Source organism: Terrapene carolina, unplaced genomic scaffold (genome assembly GCF_002925995.2).
Source record: "Terrapene carolina triunguis isolate 2854851 unplaced genomic scaffold, T_m_triunguis-2.0 Scaffold344, whole genome shotgun sequence".
Lineage (NCBI taxonomy): Eukaryota > Metazoa > Chordata > Testudines > Emydidae > Terrapene > Terrapene triunguis.
Window position 1 is genome coordinate 16,385 of NW_020664695.1, and position 19,661 is coordinate 36,045.

A 19,661-nucleotide genomic window follows, 5' to 3' on the forward strand; every position below is an offset into this window, starting at 1 on the left:
AAGTTTCGTTTCCTGCCGGACCCAGCAAGCAGCCTTGTAAAGCAGATTGCCCAACCTGGAGCCAATCAGGCTCTCCGGCGGGAAATTAAAAACAAGCAAACAAACCCCCCATCAACACAGACACAACACACCAGAAGCCACCCCCACCCCCCAGAAAAGTCCCCAAACAAGCAACATGCTACTTAAAGAAATGAAGCAATTACATACACAAAGAAGCCAATAGAGCAGGGGTGGGCAAACTTTTTGGCCCAAGGGCCACATCGGGGTGTGAAACTATATGGAGGTCTGGGTAGGGAAGGCTGTGCCCCCCAAACAGCCTGGCCCCTGACAGGCCCCCCGGGACTCCCATGCCTATCCAACCCCCCCTGTTCCCCGACCTCTGACTGCTCCCCTACCGAACCTCTGCCCCATCCAACCCGCCCCCTGCTCCCTGTCCCCTGACTGCCCCCGGGAACTCCCAAGCTGCCACCACATGTGCACACCACTGCTGCCCAGACAGAGCCAGTTGCTCCGCCAGCAAGGCGGCTTTGCTACGGGGGAGGGGGGACAGCAGGGGAGGGGCTGGGGGTGAGCCTCCCTAGCCGGGAGCTCAGGGACTGGGCAGGATGATCCCACGGGCCAGATGTGGCCGGGGGGGCGTAGTTTGCTCACCTCTGCAATAGAGGCTTGCTGGGAGCAGGCTTGGCAGCTTTCTTTCTACACCACAGAATAAATCCAGGCTCAGAGTCAGGTTTAAGGCCAAGACCCTTTCTGTACCTCCTTTGTAAAGCACTTTGAGATCTAGTCAGGGAAAACACTATATAAGAGTCTTACTAATCCCTAATAGTTAGAGATCATTTTAAGCCTTGACCAATTTATTCCGTCTAAAAAATGTATTTGCATTAACTTAACTATTCTAACTCTAAGGTGCCACAAGTACTCCTGTTCTTTATTCTAACTCTGGGGTTTCTAGTTATTCATATCATCAATATCCAATCCCTTATTTGAATCTTCCTAAATTACTGGCCTCAAAAACTCCATGTGGCAATGAGTTCCACAGTTTAATTACACGTTTTGTGTAAAAGTATTTCTTATTGGTTTTGAATTTGATCCCTTTCCATTTCATTGACTGTCCTCTTGTTCTTGTGTTATGAGACAGGCAGAAAAGACATTCCCAGCCTTCTCTGTCCCATTCATTATTTTATACCCTTTTATCCTATCCCCTCTTAGTCATCTTTTTTCCTAAGGTAAACAGTCCCATTCTTTTCAATCTTTCTTACCAAAAGAGGTTTTCCAGGCTCCTCGTCATTCTCATTTCCCTTCTCTGAACCATCTCTAATACTGCAATATCCTTTTTCAAATGGTGTGACCAGTACTGCACACACGACTCTAGGTTGGTGGTTTTCAAACTTTTTTTCTGGCAACCCAGTTGAAGAAAATTGTTGATGCCCACGACCCAACGGAGCTGGGGATGAGGGTTTTGAGGTGTGGGAGGGGCTCAGGGCTGGGGCAGTGGGTTGGGGTGCGGGGTGAGGGCTGTGGGGTAGGGCCGGGAATGAGGGGTTCAGGGTGTGGGAGGGGGCTGTGGGCTGGGGCAGCGGGTTGGGGTGCAGGGGGAGTCAGGGCTCTGGGTTGGGGGTTCAGGCTCTGGGGTGGGGCCAGGGATGAAGGGTTTAGGGTGCAGGAGGGGGCTCTGGGTTGGGGGGGGCTTAGGGCTGGGGCGGGGGATTGGGGTGCGGGGTTGGGGCGTGCCTCAGGCTTACCTCTGGCGGCTTCCAGTCAGCAGCGCAGCCGGGGTGCAGAGGCAGGCTTCCCACCTGTCCTGGCACTGCGGACCACGCTGTGCCCCAGAAGGCTCCAAGGCAGAGGCGCACAAGCGGCGCTGCGAGGTTCTTGCCTGCAGGCACGCCCCCCCCCCCCGAGCCGGTACTCGGGGCAGGGCAGTGCACTGAGCTCCGTGCCCCCCTTACCCAGTGTAGGAGCCAGACCTGCTGCTGGTCGCTTCTGGGGCACGGTACGGTGTCGGAACAGGTAGGGACTAGCCTACCTTAGCCAGGCAGCACTGCTGACAGGACTTTTAACGGTCCGGCTGGCGGTGCTGACCAGAGTGGCTGCGACCCAGTCCTTTCCATTCCACGACTCTGTTCTGGGTCATGACCCACAGTTTGAAAACCACTGCTCTAGGTGAAGGGAACCATCAGTTAATGCCTCACAGCACAGGCCTGGGGGAAAGTGACCTGGATGCATGGAGCACTTGGTATTGCTCCTCCAACTTTTTGCTGGCTTTGCATTTTTAAGAAATGGTTTCAGAATTGGCGATTGGCGTTTGCAGGCTGGGTCCAATATCGTCTAGGGGCTGACCCATGACCTGTAATGTCTCAGATACCTGCGGATCCAAGGGTATTGCAACCTGAAATTACTGGAGTGAGGAGCTCCTTCATTTGTATAAATATGTCCTAATCAGACCCGATTGGGTGATGCCAGTGACCTTAGAAGGAGAGTGCCCCGTTCTGATTGGCCATAGGAGCCCTGAGGTTCCAAGTGGGAGGGGCCAGCTGGGTCATCATCTGCAAAAACCAAAGGAAAGGAAGAAACCTTTGTTCTGGCTTTTTGGCCTTCACTTGTTAGGCCGGTTTGCACTGGCTGCTGGCCTCTGGCCGTGCCACACAAAGTGCCCTGAGCTTCGTTCGCCGCCCCCCCGCTCCCCCTCACCCCACCCCAGCTGGCCACTGAGAGGTAGGAGTCAGCAACATGGGGCATCCAAGATCTGACACCAAGTGAGTCACCGCTAGCGAGCCTGCAAGTCCATCGACCTTAATACAAGTGAGCTGGGTGCTGACTCTGTGGGTGCTCCCTCTGGGGCTGGATCAGCTCATCCCCCTCCCTCCCAGCACCTGCCGCGATCAGCTGTTCCACAGTGCGCAGGAGGCGCTGGGAGGGAGAGGGCAGAGTGAGGGTGGCGTGTACTCAGAGGAGGAGGCGGAATGGGGCAAGGGTGTGGCGGAGGTGGGAAGGGGCGAGCACCCCGCTGGAAATGACAAAGTTGGTGCCTGTGCATGTGAGCTCACGAGCGTAGCGCCTATCAAGTAGTTGCTCAGGTCCCTACGTCAAACAACCTCGTTATCACACGTGCAGGGATTTTGGGGGTTAGGATCTGTACGTTGAACCTTGAGAAATCCTGTTGTTTTCACCTACGTTTGCACTGAACAGTCATACGACAACCAGCCTTATTGGAACTTACTGTGTGGCGTGGGAGATTACCTAATCAGCCATCATTTGGGCAGGCTGTCTTCTTCATGGAACGGGTGGCTCTAATGGCAATTTTCACTTCAATCAGGGCGCGATCTGACCCGACCTCTATCAGCTCTTTGGCTGGAACCAAAATATATCACTTAGTATTTAAGGTTAAGGATGCCCTATTATGGTGGTACTGCTGGCTACACAGATCCGCCGCCTTCCTGGAGTGTTATGTAGCACTTAGAAGGCACTGTTAATTTATTTGGGGTGCTTTAAATCACCAGTTACTGTACTCAGCCAGGTGATTAACGTTCTTTCATTTTTCCGTGTTTCGGTTATTGAGCTGGTTAAATATGTACCATGGAAACGTGAACAGTTCGGCTGTTTGTTCCCCAGACGTCAGGGGCCCAGAGGAGACTCCAAGTCCCACCGAAGGCTGGTCTGTAGAACTGTCCCAGAGTCCTCCAGGGACAGGCACCAGACCTGGAACCTGCTGGCTTTCGAGGGAAAGATGACCTATGTGTTGATCATTTATTTCCATCAGTGTTGTGGGGCCTGGGGTGGTGGATACCAACCGGGCCAAGCCAAAGCCGACCAGTCCCCCCTTAATAAATCTGTATGTCTCACACCTCCGACCCCCTCAATTAGTCACTGGCTTGTGCCCTGACGCTAGGAGATTTAAATCTGTTCTATCTTTGAATCCCCGTGTACAACTACTTGTTCCAAGTATCCCTGTAGAGTGAAGAGGCGCGTCCGGTGGGTAGGGTGCTAGCCTGGGAGACCTGGCTCTTCCACACACTTCCTGGGTAATCCTAGGTTCCTCTGGTTATTTGTAGGGCTGAATTAACTCACCAGTGCGTCCTAGGCAACCCCCCTCAAATCCACCATCCCCCTTGTCACGAGGGCTACCTGCCGCCCCACTCCTGGCCAGTGTAACATTACAAATTGCTGCTTGCACAATTTGCTACCTGTCCCCTTATCCCTATCCTCCACCTTTCCCCATCTCCTGGACCAGGTGTAGCAAGTTGTGATGATAGGGGTTCACCTAGCCCAGTTGTTGTCTGACCTCTCTACCTTTCCTCATGCTCTGGTCTAGGGGCAGTGCATTATGACAGACAGGGGGCATTCCTGTCGCCATTTGCTATGAGTGTGACATTTCTATTTTAAATTTGGACACAAATAAAGAAAGTACCTTTGTGATTGGGAAAAGTGCTCTACAGCGTTAAATCTCAGGGCTAATGTATGTAAACCCCAGAATGAAGGCAGCGTTATTTCTTTCTTAGTCTCGTTCCATTGTAGATTAGGCCACAGAGTTTAATCTGATCAGGTCTTAAATTCCTATAGATTATTTCCTGGAACCTCCAACATGCTATAAAAACTCCAGGGGGATTGAAAATATTGTCTAGAGCTCCACTCCTGACAGCTCCAGCTGAATTTAAGCCCTGAATCCAACAATGGATCCCTGCTCGCCTGTCTCCCATTCTCATCCTCCTCACCCCATGACTCCGACTCCTCTGATGTCTCCATGGGGATCCCTGGGGGAGGGAGGAGGGGTGTTTGCTGCAGAGGATAGCATGCAGCTCCTCGTAAAAGCGGCATGTCTGCGGCGCCGCGTCACAGTGACTGCTTGCCTCCCTCGCCTTCTGATACATCTGTCGCAACTCCTTGGCATTCATGAACAATGTGAGCATCAAAGCCTTGGGGTTGGGGTCAAGTAACAATGCTTCTCTCTGGCTGGTCTGTTTCAGATTAATAACCCACATCCTGTCCATGGGGGCAATGGCAGAAAGTCCATTGGGCGGCTGCTCTGGGGCCTGCGTGGAATGTGCTGAGATCTCAGCCTGGTTCCCGGGGTGTAGGCGTCTCCATCACACACCGAGGTAACCCACTAAGTCTGCACTGGTCATCCCCCTCCATGTGAGGCTCAGCAGAGAGGCCAGGAGCTCAATGGACAGTGCAGATGGAGCTTCTCTCTCCCCTTTAGAGAGATTCATCCCAGGTCAGGGCAGAGGACCAGTGGCCCAGGACAGCATGTGAGGGGAGCTGGCACTGGGGTCCCCTGCCCTGTTCAGGGTAAAGGGTTACACAGAGTCTCCAAGGCCCCTTGTCTATCCTGGCTGCAGGAGGGTGATCTGGGCAGACTGAGGGAGAAGCGGCTGCCTGGGACCAGAACAGGGAATGTAACTGTGGTGGGAAAAGCACAGAGACTGGAGCTCTGCTGGGGATGTGGCTGGTTACGAAGCTGGCTCTGCAGCAGGATATGATGTTCCAATGCGACGTCATATGTCATTTCCCTTCCTTGCCACCGGGAATCAAGGTCACACGATCAGCCAAAATTCGTCTCGCCAAGCACAACTCTGCAGCATCCTCCTTTCTGATGCACCTCATAGCGTCCGCCCCCACGGGGGGCAATTGTGGAACCCCTGCCAGAGCCCCGTACCAGACAAACTTATTTATTGAACTCCAAGCAAGCCAAAGGTAGGTTGGCTCTACCCTAGAGGAGCCCAGATAGTTTAGATGGGGAAAACGAGGCACAGTATGTGGCATGCACTGAGCCTGCCCATTCTCATCAGACGCCCCAATCTCACCTGATTCTCCTTTTGTCAGCGGTGTGTGTGCACCATGCACGGAGCGTGCCAGCTCCCACCCCAGCCCCCACACTGCTGTGTACTAGACATGTTTGCATCTCCCCTGCCCATCAGTGCTACCTCTGTGTCATGCCCCAGCTGTGTGCACGCTCAGCTCTCCCAGCCCGCTCGCAGTGCTGTATGCCTGTGGCATACACGGAGCTGACCTCTTCTCAGCTACCTCCCCTGCCCCCAGTCTCAGGGCTGTGCTTGTTCCATGCACTGAACCTGCCTGGTCTCAGCTGTCAAGCCAGTCTCAGGGCTGGGTGTCTAGGCCATGCTCCAACCTTGAATTGACTCACCCTTATATCAGTGTTGTGTGGCTCAGCCATGCACCAAGCCTAACATTCTAGCAGGTGTGGCTAATTGATCGAGTAGGTTCATTTCAAAAGGCGGAGGGGTTCAGTGATTGAGAAATACACAGACATATTAACAGGGGTCAGTCGCAGCAGAACAGGTTAATTTGTGTTTTTCTGCCTCCCAGCCCAGGGCAGTCTCCAGGGAGCATTGGGTGAGTCTCCCTCAACTGGCCATGGACAGGATTCTGCTGGTATTCCATGCCTAGCTCACAGCGTTTTAAAAACAGCTCGTGTTGGGAGGGGCTGTATCTCAAACCCTGTGACCAAATGACTCCAGCTTTGTACCCCTGACCCTACCCTGTGCCCTTGGGTGGCGTATCAGGTTTCTAGCCAATCAGACTGTGAATGTGAATTTAAAGGAAAAGGGATCATTTGGTTTGGGAAAGAAATGCTGCCGCAACACAATGGTGCAGCGAGGTGCCAGCCCATAGTACTGCAGGTGATGATGAGAGCTGGCTGCCTTATTGCAAATTTCTCTCTCTTCCCTGACAGCTGGAGGTTGCCAACAGATTTCTTTCAGGAGGAGGATAGTGTTACTAGGGAAAGCATCACTTGATGCTTTGATTTTATTTACTCATTCCTCGAGCTTCGCCTTTAGAGCTTTTGCTTAGAGTTACCCAGCGGCTTTTCTTCAAGCCCCCTCAAGGCATTTGCTCGTGGGTCTGTCTAACGTTTCAGGGCAGAGCCGTACAGATCTAATACCCTTGGGACAAAGTCAAAGGCCAGAAGATAGAAATAAACTTTATTCTGTGAATTTACTCAGCTGAATCGACAGTATCCAAATAACCAAACAGAGCAAAATAGGAGCATTGAGCTAGGGAATTGAGGGGTGGGTGTGTGGAACATCACTGTGCTTCTTACATTCATAAGTAAAGAGCAGAGGACTTTGATGGATGACCCTAATTGAGTCAGAACTTAGGCCAGGTCCACACTGTAAACTTACTTTGGTGTAACATATCACTCAGAGGTGTGAAAAATCCACACCCCTCAGTAAACGCAGTCGTACCGACTGAACTCCTGGTGTAGACAGCTACCGCCTCTTAAAGAGGTGGATTAACTACACTGATGGGAGAAGCTCTCCCGTCAGCATAGCAGTGTCTTCACTTAAGTGCTACAGCAGTGCAGCTGCCCTAGGACAGCCAAGCTCTGCGGAGACCCTGGGAGTGGCTCCTGAGTGTCTGCTGGTTGGCCAGTTCGTGTGTGTCTGGAGGATCACAGAGCTACAGCGACAGGCATGTAAGAGGGTTAAGAAACTCCATTCACCAGCATAATGCTGAGCAAGTCAGTCTTGTTCTCCCTCATCATTCTATTGCGAGTCTCGCAGCACTTGGTGTTTTTCTTTAAATCCCAGCTGTTGGAAGGGCTAGATTGCAAGGGAAGCTCAGGTTATATTACAGATAGTTTCTAGCCTTCACATTTGCATAGAAAAGCTTGAAAACGGGAAGCAAAGTACATCTAGAAAGCAGAAGGCAGACAAAAATAGCTCAAGATTTTTTAAGTCAATCTCCTGATTTTGGGGGCCTGACCCACAGTTTTTGAATGCTTGGGGCTGGCAAGTCTGTGATTAGAATGGCAATGTATGACAGCTGTAATTTATATATTTCCCATCTCTTTGCTCTACCTTAGCTATCTCATATTGAGTGATTCCTCTGCCGCAGGTCTTAATGGTATGCATTCCAGGGATCACTACTGCCTAGATTCGGATATTCGACACGCCGGCTCCCAAAGAAGGGGATGATCTTCCCAGTGAAAGAGGATGTGAAAGTAAAGATTGTCTCTCTGCCAGAAGATGTAATGTCATAAAATGTAACTTTCTCCCCTTCATAATCCAGATAAACCCCAATGTTACTGGGGCTACGAGGTAGGTCCAGAGCAGTCTTAGGGGAGGTGAGGGCCAAGTACTCATTCCCTGTACTCTGCAAAGCCCAGATCCCCTTTTCTGGAGTACGGCTTCTCGTTCCCTTTTGTATCACAGACTCTTTGGCAATGCCCAAAACCCAAAGATGTTTGTTCCCCACCTCCACTTCCCAATAACATCTCCCTGAGGTGAAGCCCTTATAGCCCAGCACACAGGCAGCAGGGTGAAACCTGTGCTCCAAAATTTCCGTATGTTTGTAGATCACGCTCTCTTCTCTGGACAGAAGGGAACAAGGATTTGCCAGGTCTGGATCCGGAGTGGCCTGCACTGCAAGAGGAGAAAGAGAGACAGGACGAGAGTGTTAAGGTCTGTCCACACTGCAGCGCTAGCCCAGGCTCTTACACGTCTGCTAACCCTGATGCCCTTCCTGTCCAGATACAACACCACCTCGCCTGAGTTCAGGGGTGCTTTCCAGCCAGCCTACGCCCTGACTCTGTGGGTGCTCCGGGGCTGGAGAATGGAGTGGGCTGCATTGCTGGAGTCACACCAGGCTCTCTGGCACAATGGGAATTAGACTTCTCGGTGGCACTAAACGTCTGCACCAGTTGGATGTGTAAAGTCCATCCAATGCAGGACAGTGATTTGGAGAAGGGAACATGGTCTAGAGGTTAGAAGCCAGGACTCCTGGGCTCTATTCCCCGCTCTGCTACTGACATGCTGTGTCACCTCGGGCACATCCCTTATTCTTTCCATGCTCCAGCTTCCCTTTTTGTCAAATGGGCATAAAAGATGCCGGGCATTCAGATGCTATTGCTGGGCGACAGTACAAGGACATAGATAAATAGCTATGGGAGCAGACGAGAATCCCTTCCCCAGCCTCCAGCAGTGCTCATGGGAAAAGGAGGGGGAAACATGACACAGTTGCAAGCATGGTGCTTGAATGAAACTCTTGTACCCCAGGGAGCATGTCTGACCCCCAAGGAGAGACAATGCTTCTTGAACTGATGGACCTATCCTCCATGAATTTATCCATCAATGGCTATTAGTATCCTGTCTTCCGACAGTGGCCAATGCCAGGTGCCCCAGAGGAAATGAACAGAACAGGTGGTCATCCATTGATCCAGCCCCTGTCCCCCATTCCCAGCTTCTGGCAAACAGAGGCTAGGGACACCATCCCTGCCCATACTGGCTAATAGGAATGGATCACTTGATTATCTGTTCATTCCCTCTGGGGCCAGGGCCAGCTCCAGGCACCAGCTTGTCAAGCAGGTGCTTGGGGCGGCAGCTCCGGAGAGGGGCGGCACGTCCAGGTATTCGGCGGCAATTCGGCGGACGGTCCCTGGAGCCGGCCCTGTCTGGGGCGCCTGGCATTGACCACTGTCGGAAGACAGGATACTGGGCTAGATGGACCTTTGGTCTGACCCTGTATGGCCACTCTTATGTTGTTATGATATATGATCCCTTCTAGCCTTGGAGTCCATGACTCTGTATTGGTGAACACCTCTCTCGTTTCAATTCAGAAGCTTCTTCTAAAAAATTAATCCTGAGATTTTAATTAATAATTGTCGTAGGAAAATATCCTCATGGAAACTTACTCTCTTTCTCTGCCTTCGAGATCAGAAAGCTCAGCTGATAGGGCAGGGTCTCTAGAGAAAGAAAAGATCAGAGGAGAGGTGATTTCCCCCTTTCTGATAGGAAAATAGCCTCAGGAAAACTTAGGGCTGGATGGAGTCGCAAAGAAACTTAGGCGAGAGGACACTCTGCATCTCAACCCCCGATCTTTAGGCACCTGGACAGTCACTGTGATTCACAAAGCCTGAATCAGGCTCCCTGTACCGTGAACGGGGAGAGAGATGCGCCTCGGAATGGGATTCACAAAAGCCAGCATGCTAGGTGACTCCCTGCTTACGCCAGCCAGTGGGAAGTACCACAGTGAGGGGTTGTGCTAGGCCCCGGCCCTCTCAGGGTGTTCGGCGACTGAGGCTGGGTAGCACCGTAGGTGCCTCCCTTTGCATGGGTGCCCTCATGCTCTCCTGTGGGAGATGTTCCACTGGGGATAATCAATATTCATTGGGCCAGAGCGAGAGAGAGAGAGAGAACTCATGAGAATGTCTCTGTAGCCAAGTGGCTAGAGCATCCATCTGGGAGGTGGGAGACCCAGAATCCTGTCCCCCTGCTCAATTATCTATACGCAGTGGATTAGATTCAATAGGGGAGACAGAGAAAGACCCACATCAGACTCCTGTTGGAATCCCTTCTTCTCCCTCTGGGGGGACAGGGGATTTCAACTGGGGGGATCTCCCACATCCCAGGTGAGTTCCACCAGCTGCAGCTGTGACAATTTGAGAACTAATAGGCCAGAGTCCATCTCCTTCTACAGTCAGAGGCATATCTCACTGTACCAACACCGTAGCATGAACCAACTGTTAAATTACCTTTGAATTTCTTCAGAGCCTCTTGTAGACAAACAATTCTTTGGGAAGAGACACAGAGTCTCTCTCTCAGATCCTGTGGCACGTTCACTGGTTTCTCAAACTTCACCTTCTCACACCTAGAGGGAAAGTCAAAAACATTCTCTAAATCTTTTCTGTCTTTTGGGAGAATGAGCTACCAGAGGCCTGGTCCACACTAACCCCCCACTTCGAACTAAGATACGCAACTTCAGCTACGTGACTAACGTAGCTGAAGTCAAAGTACCTTAGTTCGAACTTACGGTGGGTCCAGACGCGGCAGGCAGGCTCCCCCGTCGACTCCGCGTACTCCTCTCGCGGAGCAGGAGTACCGGTGTCGACGGCGAGCACTTCCGGGATCGATCTGGGATCGATTTATTGCGTCTAGAGAAGACGTGATAAATCGAACCCAGAAGATTGATTGCTTACCGCCGGACCCGGAGGTAAGTATAGACGTACCCAGAGGCTGCTCTCTCGTGGGCTCGTTGTGAGCCTCTAACTCCCACTGGTGAGTCAAACTGCCCTCCTCACAGGAGTATTTAAATGCCTAGATCCTCAAATGGGAGTTAACGAGAGTAAGGGGTCCACAAGCTGCCCCCTCAGACAGAGGGGCCTAATCCCGTCGGAAAGGATGCTCCAGTGGTTAAGGGGTTGCTGCAGGACTCTGGAAACCTGTGTTCCACTCCCTGCTTTGCCACAACCTCCCTGCGTGTACTTGGGCAAGTCACTTAAGGCCCAATTTTTAAAGGTGCCTCCCTGAGATTTTGCAAAGCACCAACCAAGCTAAGCTCCCAATTGCCACTTACCGCAATGGGAGGTGCCTAACGCACTTAGCTGCTTTGGAAAACCCCACCAAGTGCCTAGCTACGTCTTAGGTGTCTAAATGCCCTGCAAAAATCTGACCCCAGGGGGACAATCCCCTTCCAGCATCATGACGCGTGAGGGGGAGTGGGAAGGAGTCACGTACCTGCTCCAGGTGCTTTTGATATCCTAGAAAAGAGAGAGAGAGATCAGTCCCATGTGCCACAAGCTGGCGATTGCTCCTGTTCTGGAGAGGACTCACTTTGCCATCCCTAGTCGAGCTCTAGATGCAGTTCTCTGTAGTTAGCAACTTCAAAAGTCCATTCACAGACTTCGATGGAAAGGGGCCCCTAAGCACTCACCATGGTTGTGGGGTTTCTCCTTCTAAATTCTGTTTTGCTTGTGCCAATGGCACTAGCCCAAACAGACTCATCAGACACACAAATCCTTGACTTCCACATGCAACTGCTATGTCCAGAGCGTTTGCCTTTCTCCATGTATGCATTCTGGTCAGCAATTCTGGAAGCTGGATTCATTCCCGTTTCTTAATAGGCTCTGCAAAGAACTTTGCTTTCCTAATCTCCCACTTCCTAGAAACTGGACTTGTGCCTTTTATTGCGTCCAGATCATTAGGGCCCTTTGTTTTCTGTTTTTATTTTATTTAATTTTTCCCAGGAATTTAGCAGGGTTTATTCCCACAATAACAAAAACAGGTGAAAATCAGTGCAAAAAACGATTAATTTTTCTGGGTAAATATCTGGAGTTTATTTTGGTGGATGGAAAGACGTGGGCGGGGGGGGAAGTCTTCAGTAGATTAACGCTTTGAATTCCGTTCAGCAATGTTTGCTGCAGAACTAAAACAGAACTCAAAACACAATGGCACCTCTGAGTTTAAGAAAACAATCTGTCTCCAAATAAAACTTTTCATTTGAATAAACAGTTGACTGTTGTAGACTTAGAACTATTGGTCTATAAATATTTACATTTAATAATTGGGCCGCACCATTTGCGGCGCATACACTCAACTTCATCCTTTTCTCCTGGTTTTTGTTTCTTTAAACCTTTCGAATACTGCCTTGTGTTCTGAAACGTATTCTGATACAGATTTTCCATTTTCTTCCCACCTTAGTGTGTCAAATGTTTAACCCATTGTCCTCCAACAGTACGTGGTGGGCGTGAGATTCATCAGTACATTCAGATGCACACGCACTTCAGCACTTCCGTGTGTGCCTGTTTGTATATTGTGTGCATCTTCTAGACTACTATGTAGCCTTACTTCAAACAGGCAGCTTTGCATATACACACAAATTAAATGTATTATCATAATCCATCTATCTCATGCAACGTATTGTATTTTCCTAATAAAACAAGTTATTTTTTATATATTTGAATGATACAAAAGTAAGTTGAAAATCAGAAAAAAAACCCCGAATAATACTTTATGTAAAACCCAGGAATTTTTTGGTAAAAATCAGTTTAAACTGAAAATGAAGGGGCTTACATAGGATGTATCAAAAAGGCCTGAGATATCCGCCTTTAAAACAGCAAAACTCTTTCCACATTGGAAATATTAGAAATGTCAAATTTTGCTTTTCCTCGCTTTGCTAAAGGACACGCTGACAGTCTCCATTGTGGAGTGGGAGCTCTCCAAGAATTTAGTAAACGCCAAAGTTAATCAATCAGAATCTCTCCCTTCCCTGGGCAGGGATCTGGGTGTCTCTAACTGTCTCACCTGCAGGAATTGGCTTGTTGGCTGCTGACACTTCTCTTCTAGCTCACTGATCAAGTCACTGAGACGGGAAATCTCCTCAGACAGTTTGGTGACATTTTCATCCTGTATCTTCACAATTTCCTTGTCCAACTCTTCCAGCTGGGCGAGCAGGAGTCGCTCTTGTTCCTCCAGGAATTGCCGCAGTTGCTCAAATTCAGACACAATCTTCTGCCTCTCAGCTTCTATCTTTCCCTGTAATGAAGAGACAAACATGAAAAGGACAGGTCAGGGACTAGAGTTGCCAGATGTCCAGATTTCAACTGGAAAGTCCAGTTGAAAAGGGAACCTGGCAGTAGAAGTCTGGTTACTCACAGTAACTGGCTTCCACCACCAGAGGGCGAGAAGAGCAGCAGCTGCTGCTGGAGCCTGGAGGAGCACTCAGGGATGGTTCCAGGGGGGAGAAAAGTACAGGCATCTCCCCCATCCTGCTCCTATCACCCAGCCACCCCTGGAGCGTAGCTCTCCCTCCCCCACTCTGCCCCAGTCACCTCCCCCACCCTTATAGCCCCGCTCAGCTGGCAGGGGGAGGGAGGTGGAGAGAGCAGCAAGTGACAGTGGGAGAGGGAAAGAGGAGTGGGGGGTGGGGCCTCGAGAGAAAATGGTGGAGCAGGGCACAGGGCAGATTCCGGTGCTCAGCGTCCGGTTTTCACAAATGAGAAAGTTGGACATCCCAGACTCTTCCCATTTCCCTGATAGGAACAGTTCTTAGAGCCCTCTTTTCATATCAACATACTACGAACACATGGTCGAGATTTCAGGAGAACATGCCTGATATTCATTCAGGCCAGCTGAGAGACTGACATGTTCCGAAGTGCCTTGGTGACTTAAGCGTCCAATTCACATTTTCAAAAGGTCAATTTTAATGCTAAGGAGCCTACGTTTCTTTGAAAGTGACTTTTGAAAATAGGACACGTCTCCCTGCATTTTTAGCCCCTAAAAACCTTTGACAATCTGGCCCTTAGCCACTTGCAAAATTGTAAACCTTAGGCTCCGAATCACTTAGGCACTTTTGAAAATGTCACCCAATATCTCTAAAATGAGGAGTTTTCAAGTCTGAGTACGTTAGTATAGTCTGTTGATCACCTAGATTCTTCCAATAGCAGAAAGGTTGGAAGGGGGAGGTCAGAAATACATTGGCAGAGAGTTGTGGAGAAGACTGAAGAAGGAAAGAGTTCTGCTGGGTATCCACATAAAACACCAGTTACAAAACACACCATGCAAAATGCTTCTTCTCCAGCTTTTGCATGTTTCATCTGACATTTTGTTAATTACATTGTCCCAGAGGAAACCAGTCGTGTCTGGTGGTAATAGGTGGAGATTCAGGGTGAGGATTTCTGAGATACAAAACAGCCACTAGGTGCTTAAGTTCTACTGACAGTCAATGTGAATTAGGCACCTAATCACCATATGTGCCTTTGAAAATCTCCTCTGAAATCACTGTTTGTAGCTGGATGTGGGGGGAATAAGATCAGTACTTAGAGTTGAAATGGAAGCCAGTGGAGGAATCAGACCAGAGGGATGATATACACAGACAAACATGATCACACCCTGTAAGGGTATGTCAACACTTCAGGTTATCTGGGAGTTATCCAATACATTATAGCTAACCCTGAATTAACTTCAACCTTGCTCCTAGTTAGCACCGTTTATCTCAGTTTAACTGGACAAGGTGAATCCTAGACACCACACTAGGGTCAAATTAAATTAAGGTTTAAAAGGTTGCATGTCAGGAGTTTACACCAGTATAAAGACATTAAAAAGTGTTTGAGGTACATCTGTACTACACAAATGTAGAGGACGTACACTATATGCCCCTGCTAACATGGGCATAAATAGCAGTGTAGATGGTGAGGCACGGCTTAAGCAAGTAGAGTCACGATATGCCTGAACCCTATGGGTATAAACCCTACGGACATGGCTCTACACCCCCAAGCAGTGCCTCCTCCATCTACACTGCAGTGTCCCGCTGCTTCCCCAGTGCCAGAGACTTTCCTCACCGCTGGAGCCTTTCCCCACCACAGGAAAAGACTCCAGAAGTGGGGAAAGGCTCCGGCAGCTCTGCTGCCTCCCCCTGCTGGAGTTTTTTATTCACGCACATAGCTACACACCACAGCATGGACACAGCCTGTTTCTTACTGTGCTGTGTAGCTACACATACCCTACAGGTCGGCCCCAGCAGCGTGCCGTGTAGATGTAGCCATAGCTGACACTGTCCCCACAGAGAGAAATATAAACCCTGACTGATGTAACTGCTGGACCATCACAATCATAGAATAACAGGGCTGGAAGGGACCTCAGGAGGTCATCTAGTGCTCAAAGCAGGACCAATCCCCACCAGATCCCTAAATGGCCCCCTCAAGGATTGATCTCACAACCCTGGGTTTAGCAGGCCAATGCTCAAACCACTGAGCTATCCCTGTCCCAGGGGAACCTACCAGATATTCCTGGCTTTGTGTCTCTGCATCCTGTTTCCACTCCAGAAGTTCTTCTCTCTCTTTCTTCAGTGTGTTCAATTGGGCGTGAATTTGTTCCTGAGGCAAGATAAACAAGGTTGGGGGGGGGGAGGTTCAGCCTGCTGAGGAGTCTGTCCTCAGTGCAATTTATATACATTGCAGTGCTGATTTCATTATCTGAAGCTGGGATTTTCAAAGAAGACTCCTGGAGTTGGGTTCTCAACTACCATTGACTTTCTATCTCCCTCTCAAGTTGCCCCAAGACAGTGCTCATGGCAATGTCACAATTGCCTCTCGAGAGGTGGGAGATTCCTGTTCAAATCTCCTCATCTCATCAGGCAGAGGGAGAACTTGAACTGGAGTCTCCCACATACAAGATTTCAGAGTAGCTGCCGTGTTAGTCTGTATCCGCAAAAAGAACAGGAGCACTTGTGGCACCTTAGAGACTAACAAATTTATTAGAGCATAAGCTTTCATGGGCTACAACCCACTTCTTCGGAGTGCCTTACCCCCAGGCTAATGGTCATGAAAAAAGTCTACAACCTCTTCCCCGACTATGTTGTGCGGAGTGACATATGCGCAGAACTCCATCGTGCATGTAACAGCTTAGGTACCTAAGCCACCCGACTCCAGGAGAGGGGTTCCCAGGTGTGGATCCCAGAGACAGGCGCATTCCTACACCAAACTCTGAGGGGGGTGGGGCTTAGGACATACCCTTCTCATCAGCATCTCCCAAGGGCTAGTTTAGATGTCTCCCCACCTAGCAGGCTGGCTTTTGTGGATGCCTCTCTGCCCCCAAATGCCTAATTCAGGATTTTTTGTTCCAAACTGTACCCGATGATTGGAGGATAGCTGGTGGAAAGCCAGTTTTTTAAAAAGGCTCCAGAGGAAATCCTGGCAATTACAGGCCGGCAACCGTAAGGGCTTGTCTGATTGCCAGATGCTGGGACTGGGCAACAGGGGATGAATCCTTTCATAAATTGCCGTGTTCTGTTCATTCCCTCTGGGGCACCTGGCATTGGCCATTGTAGGAAGATACGATACTGGGCTACATGGACCATTGGTCTGACCCAGTGCAGCCGTTCTTATGTCCTTAGTGATTTTCTAGGTGCCTAAAAATTAGGCATTGCAATGCTGAGCAGCACAACACCCAAGTGCATTTGGGGATTCGGGCCTAAATCTCCTTTGCAAATGGGACTTTGGCTCTAAAGTCAATTGGAGCTTTTGAAAATGTGCTTCGAGGATCTTCTTCTGTAATTCACCGGGGGTGAGATGTTGCAGAGCCACAGAGTGGATTTAAAAGCACGGCTCCCATTCATTTCATGGCAGCTGGGCATCTCAGGCCCCAGTCTCAGCCCTGCTTGCTTTCCTTCTATGCTGTACTGTATGTGTCATGCTGCCAGGGAACAGAGAGGCCTTGGGGGCACCAGGCCTGATATAGTGACTTAGGGACTCTGTCTAGAACAGCCCTTTGCCTCCAGCAAATCCTCCAAGTGCTGCAGGGCAAAGGGTTGAAGTCGCATCCATTTTGCTGCAGTGTAGGGTAGGGCGCCCTGCTCCCAGGCAATGACAGAGAAAACTATATGAAGAGAGCTGGACATCAAAGAGTTAAAGCTGAGCAACTTAAAGGGAAGGAGTTTTGGTAAGAACGTTTAACACACTTTAAAAAAAAAAGTACATTAAACTCCGGCGCCTAATGATCACTTGGGAGAAAGACTCCTGGTTAAAAATCCAACTCGCTCACAAAGCGCATAAATATTGTCCTCGATTGTTTGGCATGGGGGAAAAGGGCTTGTTCTCACTTCTTGAGGTGCTCCAGTACTGGGACTCAACATGGTCCTGGGAATCAACCATTTTCTTCCTTTAATCTTATTGTGACACTAATACAGTCCACTTTATCCTTAAAGCTAGAGTAGCACAGAGCACAGCAGATTCTGTCCAGAGTCGATTGCTCTGCCAACCAGCTTTTTAAGGTTCCATCCACTTGGCCTTCATGGGCCCTAGAATGTTGCCAAACTCCAAAGTTTGTGTGGGCAGGACGCGAGCCACTGGTTCAGGGAGGCTAGCCCCCAGTCCAGCCCCTTCTGCCCGAGGCCCCCCAGACCAGCCACGGGGGAAGAGCTGCAGAGCGCCGGCAGGAAGCAGGAGGAAGTCTAGAGGTGGAGGGGGGGTTGGGGCCACGCAGGGCTGTGCCTCCCCTGGCCTGTCATACCCGTTGCCCATTATTTCTGCTTCAGGAGCAGCAAAGTGACCATCCTTCAGCAAACCCGGGAAAACAGGAATTCATCATCCTGGTTTTTCCTTGAGGAAAAAGTTAAGCAGATTAACTTTTGTTTCTTTAACAGAAATCTTTCAGAGCACCTTATGCATCCCAAAGTAGCCGAGAACAAACCCCTTGAGAACACTGCTGACCATGTGTTATTTTCCTGCTGCTCGCCTGGAAGCAGCGGCCATCAGATGTGAAATGCTCAATCTGGGGCGCTACGCCCAGCACCAGCTCTGTTGAAACTCCAGTCTGCAGCTGTGCTGAGATGTTTGTAATGTGATGGTAGAGAACTGCATGACAGGAGCGATGAGAGGCAGCGTGGTCTAGTGGCTAGGGTACTAGGATGGGCGTGGGGAGGCCAGGGTTTAATTCCTGGTTCTCCTACTGAGCTGCTTTGTGAGCTTGGTTAAGTCACTGCCCCTTCTGTGCCTCTGTCTGTTTCCCACCCACTCCTTCGAATTGCCCACCAGATCAGGCCCCACAGATAAGAGAAGCAGAATGCCTGGTTTCCCCCAGCTCATGGATTGCTCTGGGTGTGGCCTATGGAGGTGGCTGTGCACATGCCCAGAGACAGAAACAAAGGCACTGAGAGAAGTAGTACCCTGAATACACAGGCACTGAGTGAGTTTGGGCTCCTACAGGGCTCGGCAGGAATTCTGTGGATTGCAGAGGAGCCTAAAACTGGCATTTAGGTGCCTAAACTTGAGATGTATCCACTTATGTGAGGTATAGACACCTTAAGTACCTTTGGGAATCCCCAGCCTTTGTCTGCCTGTACCGCCGTTCCCTCTCCGACAGTTTGTCCACCTTGACTGTTGATCAGTGGTCCCCAAACTGTGGAGCATGGAAGAACATTTGCGGGACCATGGCAGGGCCAAGGCCAGCCCCCACAAGGGGCAGGGAGGAAGTGCCACCCAGATCAGCTATGGCCCCCAGCCCCTACCCCAGCTCCACTCCCGGCCCCAGCTTTGACCCTGGCTCTGTTCCCAACCCCAGTTTGAGCCCCTGACTCCCGGCCCAGCCCCAGCCCCACCTCCAACCCTGAGACACCCCCACAGCTGTGGCCCCAGTCTCTGACTGTGGCCCCACTCCCAGCTCCCAACCACAGCTGGGGGTGGGGTGGGGGGCATAGCCAGGGTAAGGGAGAGCCTGAGGGGAAAAAATTGGGGACCACTGGTTTAGACTCTCAGCTCTTTGGAGCAGGGATGTCTCTCTGTGTGTTTGTACAGAGCCTAGCACAACAGGGGCCATGATCTCGGTGCCTTTAGGAACTATTGTAATAAAAGCTGTAAACATGTCCAAACCAAAGTAATTACCCTGCACAGCAAAGTCCTATCTTGTAGGCCTGGGCAGCCTCTTCTGTGGGGACCACCAAGTGAGCACGGTGAGCCTGGGACTCTCTGCAGATCACACAGATGAGCATTTGGTCCTGGTTACAGAAGAGTTTGAAAGGCTCCTGGTGCACCTTGCACCAACCTTCTCCTGCTGCTGCTGGGACACTCAGCTGCTTGGCTATTTCTACCACATTCCCCAGTTGTCTGTTCGGCCTCAGGGTCCTCTGGGGAAAGGTCTCTCTGCACTGAGGGCAGGAGACAGCTATATCTGATCCCTCCCAGCACTGGGTGATGCAGGCTCGGCAGAAACTGTGCCCGCAATCTAAAAACACAGGATCTTTATAAAAACTCAGACAGATGGAGCAAGTTGTTTCATCTCGGAGGCTTTTCAGAGGATTCGCAGCAGCCATGGCTCCCTGCAGACAGTGTACCGGGATCTAAGACGTGGCTTAACCTGGCTTGTTTGGGGACTTTTCTTGCTGCTTTGCTTTTTTTTTTTTTTTTTTTTTTTTTTTTTTTTTTTTTT

General features: G+C 50.3%; 1 protein-coding gene across 1 annotated transcript; it reads right to left on the reverse strand.

The window, feature by feature from the left end:
• Positions 1 to 7,316: 7,316 nt before the first annotated feature.
• Positions 7,317 to 19,545, reverse strand: LOC112110117 (zinc finger protein RFP-like). The gene is made up of 7 exons (XM_029912877.1): positions 19,140 to 19,545; positions 15,518 to 15,615; positions 13,044 to 13,274; positions 11,478 to 11,500; positions 10,496 to 10,611; positions 9,656 to 9,706; positions 7,317 to 8,387 (listed from the first exon to the last, which is right to left on the reverse strand). Exons 1-7 carry the CDS (start codon positions 19,543 to 19,545, stop codon positions 7,864 to 7,866), a joined length of 1,449 nt encoding a protein of 482 aa, XP_029768737.1. The 3' UTR covers positions 7,317 to 7,863.
• Positions 19,546 to 19,661: the final 116 nt, after the last annotated feature.

Excerpts from the sequence above, each read along its gene's own strand:
- LOC112110117 (XM_029912877.1), bottom strand. The coding sequence starts at position 19,545 with ATGGCTGCTGCGAATCCTCTGAAAAGCCTCCGAGATGAAACAACTTGC. Across the intron at positions 11,501-13,043 it reads CAACAAGCCAATTCCTGCAG|GATATCAAAAGCACCTGGAG; the intron begins GTGAGACAGTTA and ends TCTCTTTTCTAG. Across the intron at positions 10,612-11,477 it reads ATCAAAAGCACCTGGAGCAG|GTGTGAGAAGGTGAAGTTTG; the intron begins GTACGTGACTCC and ends CTTTCCCTCTAG.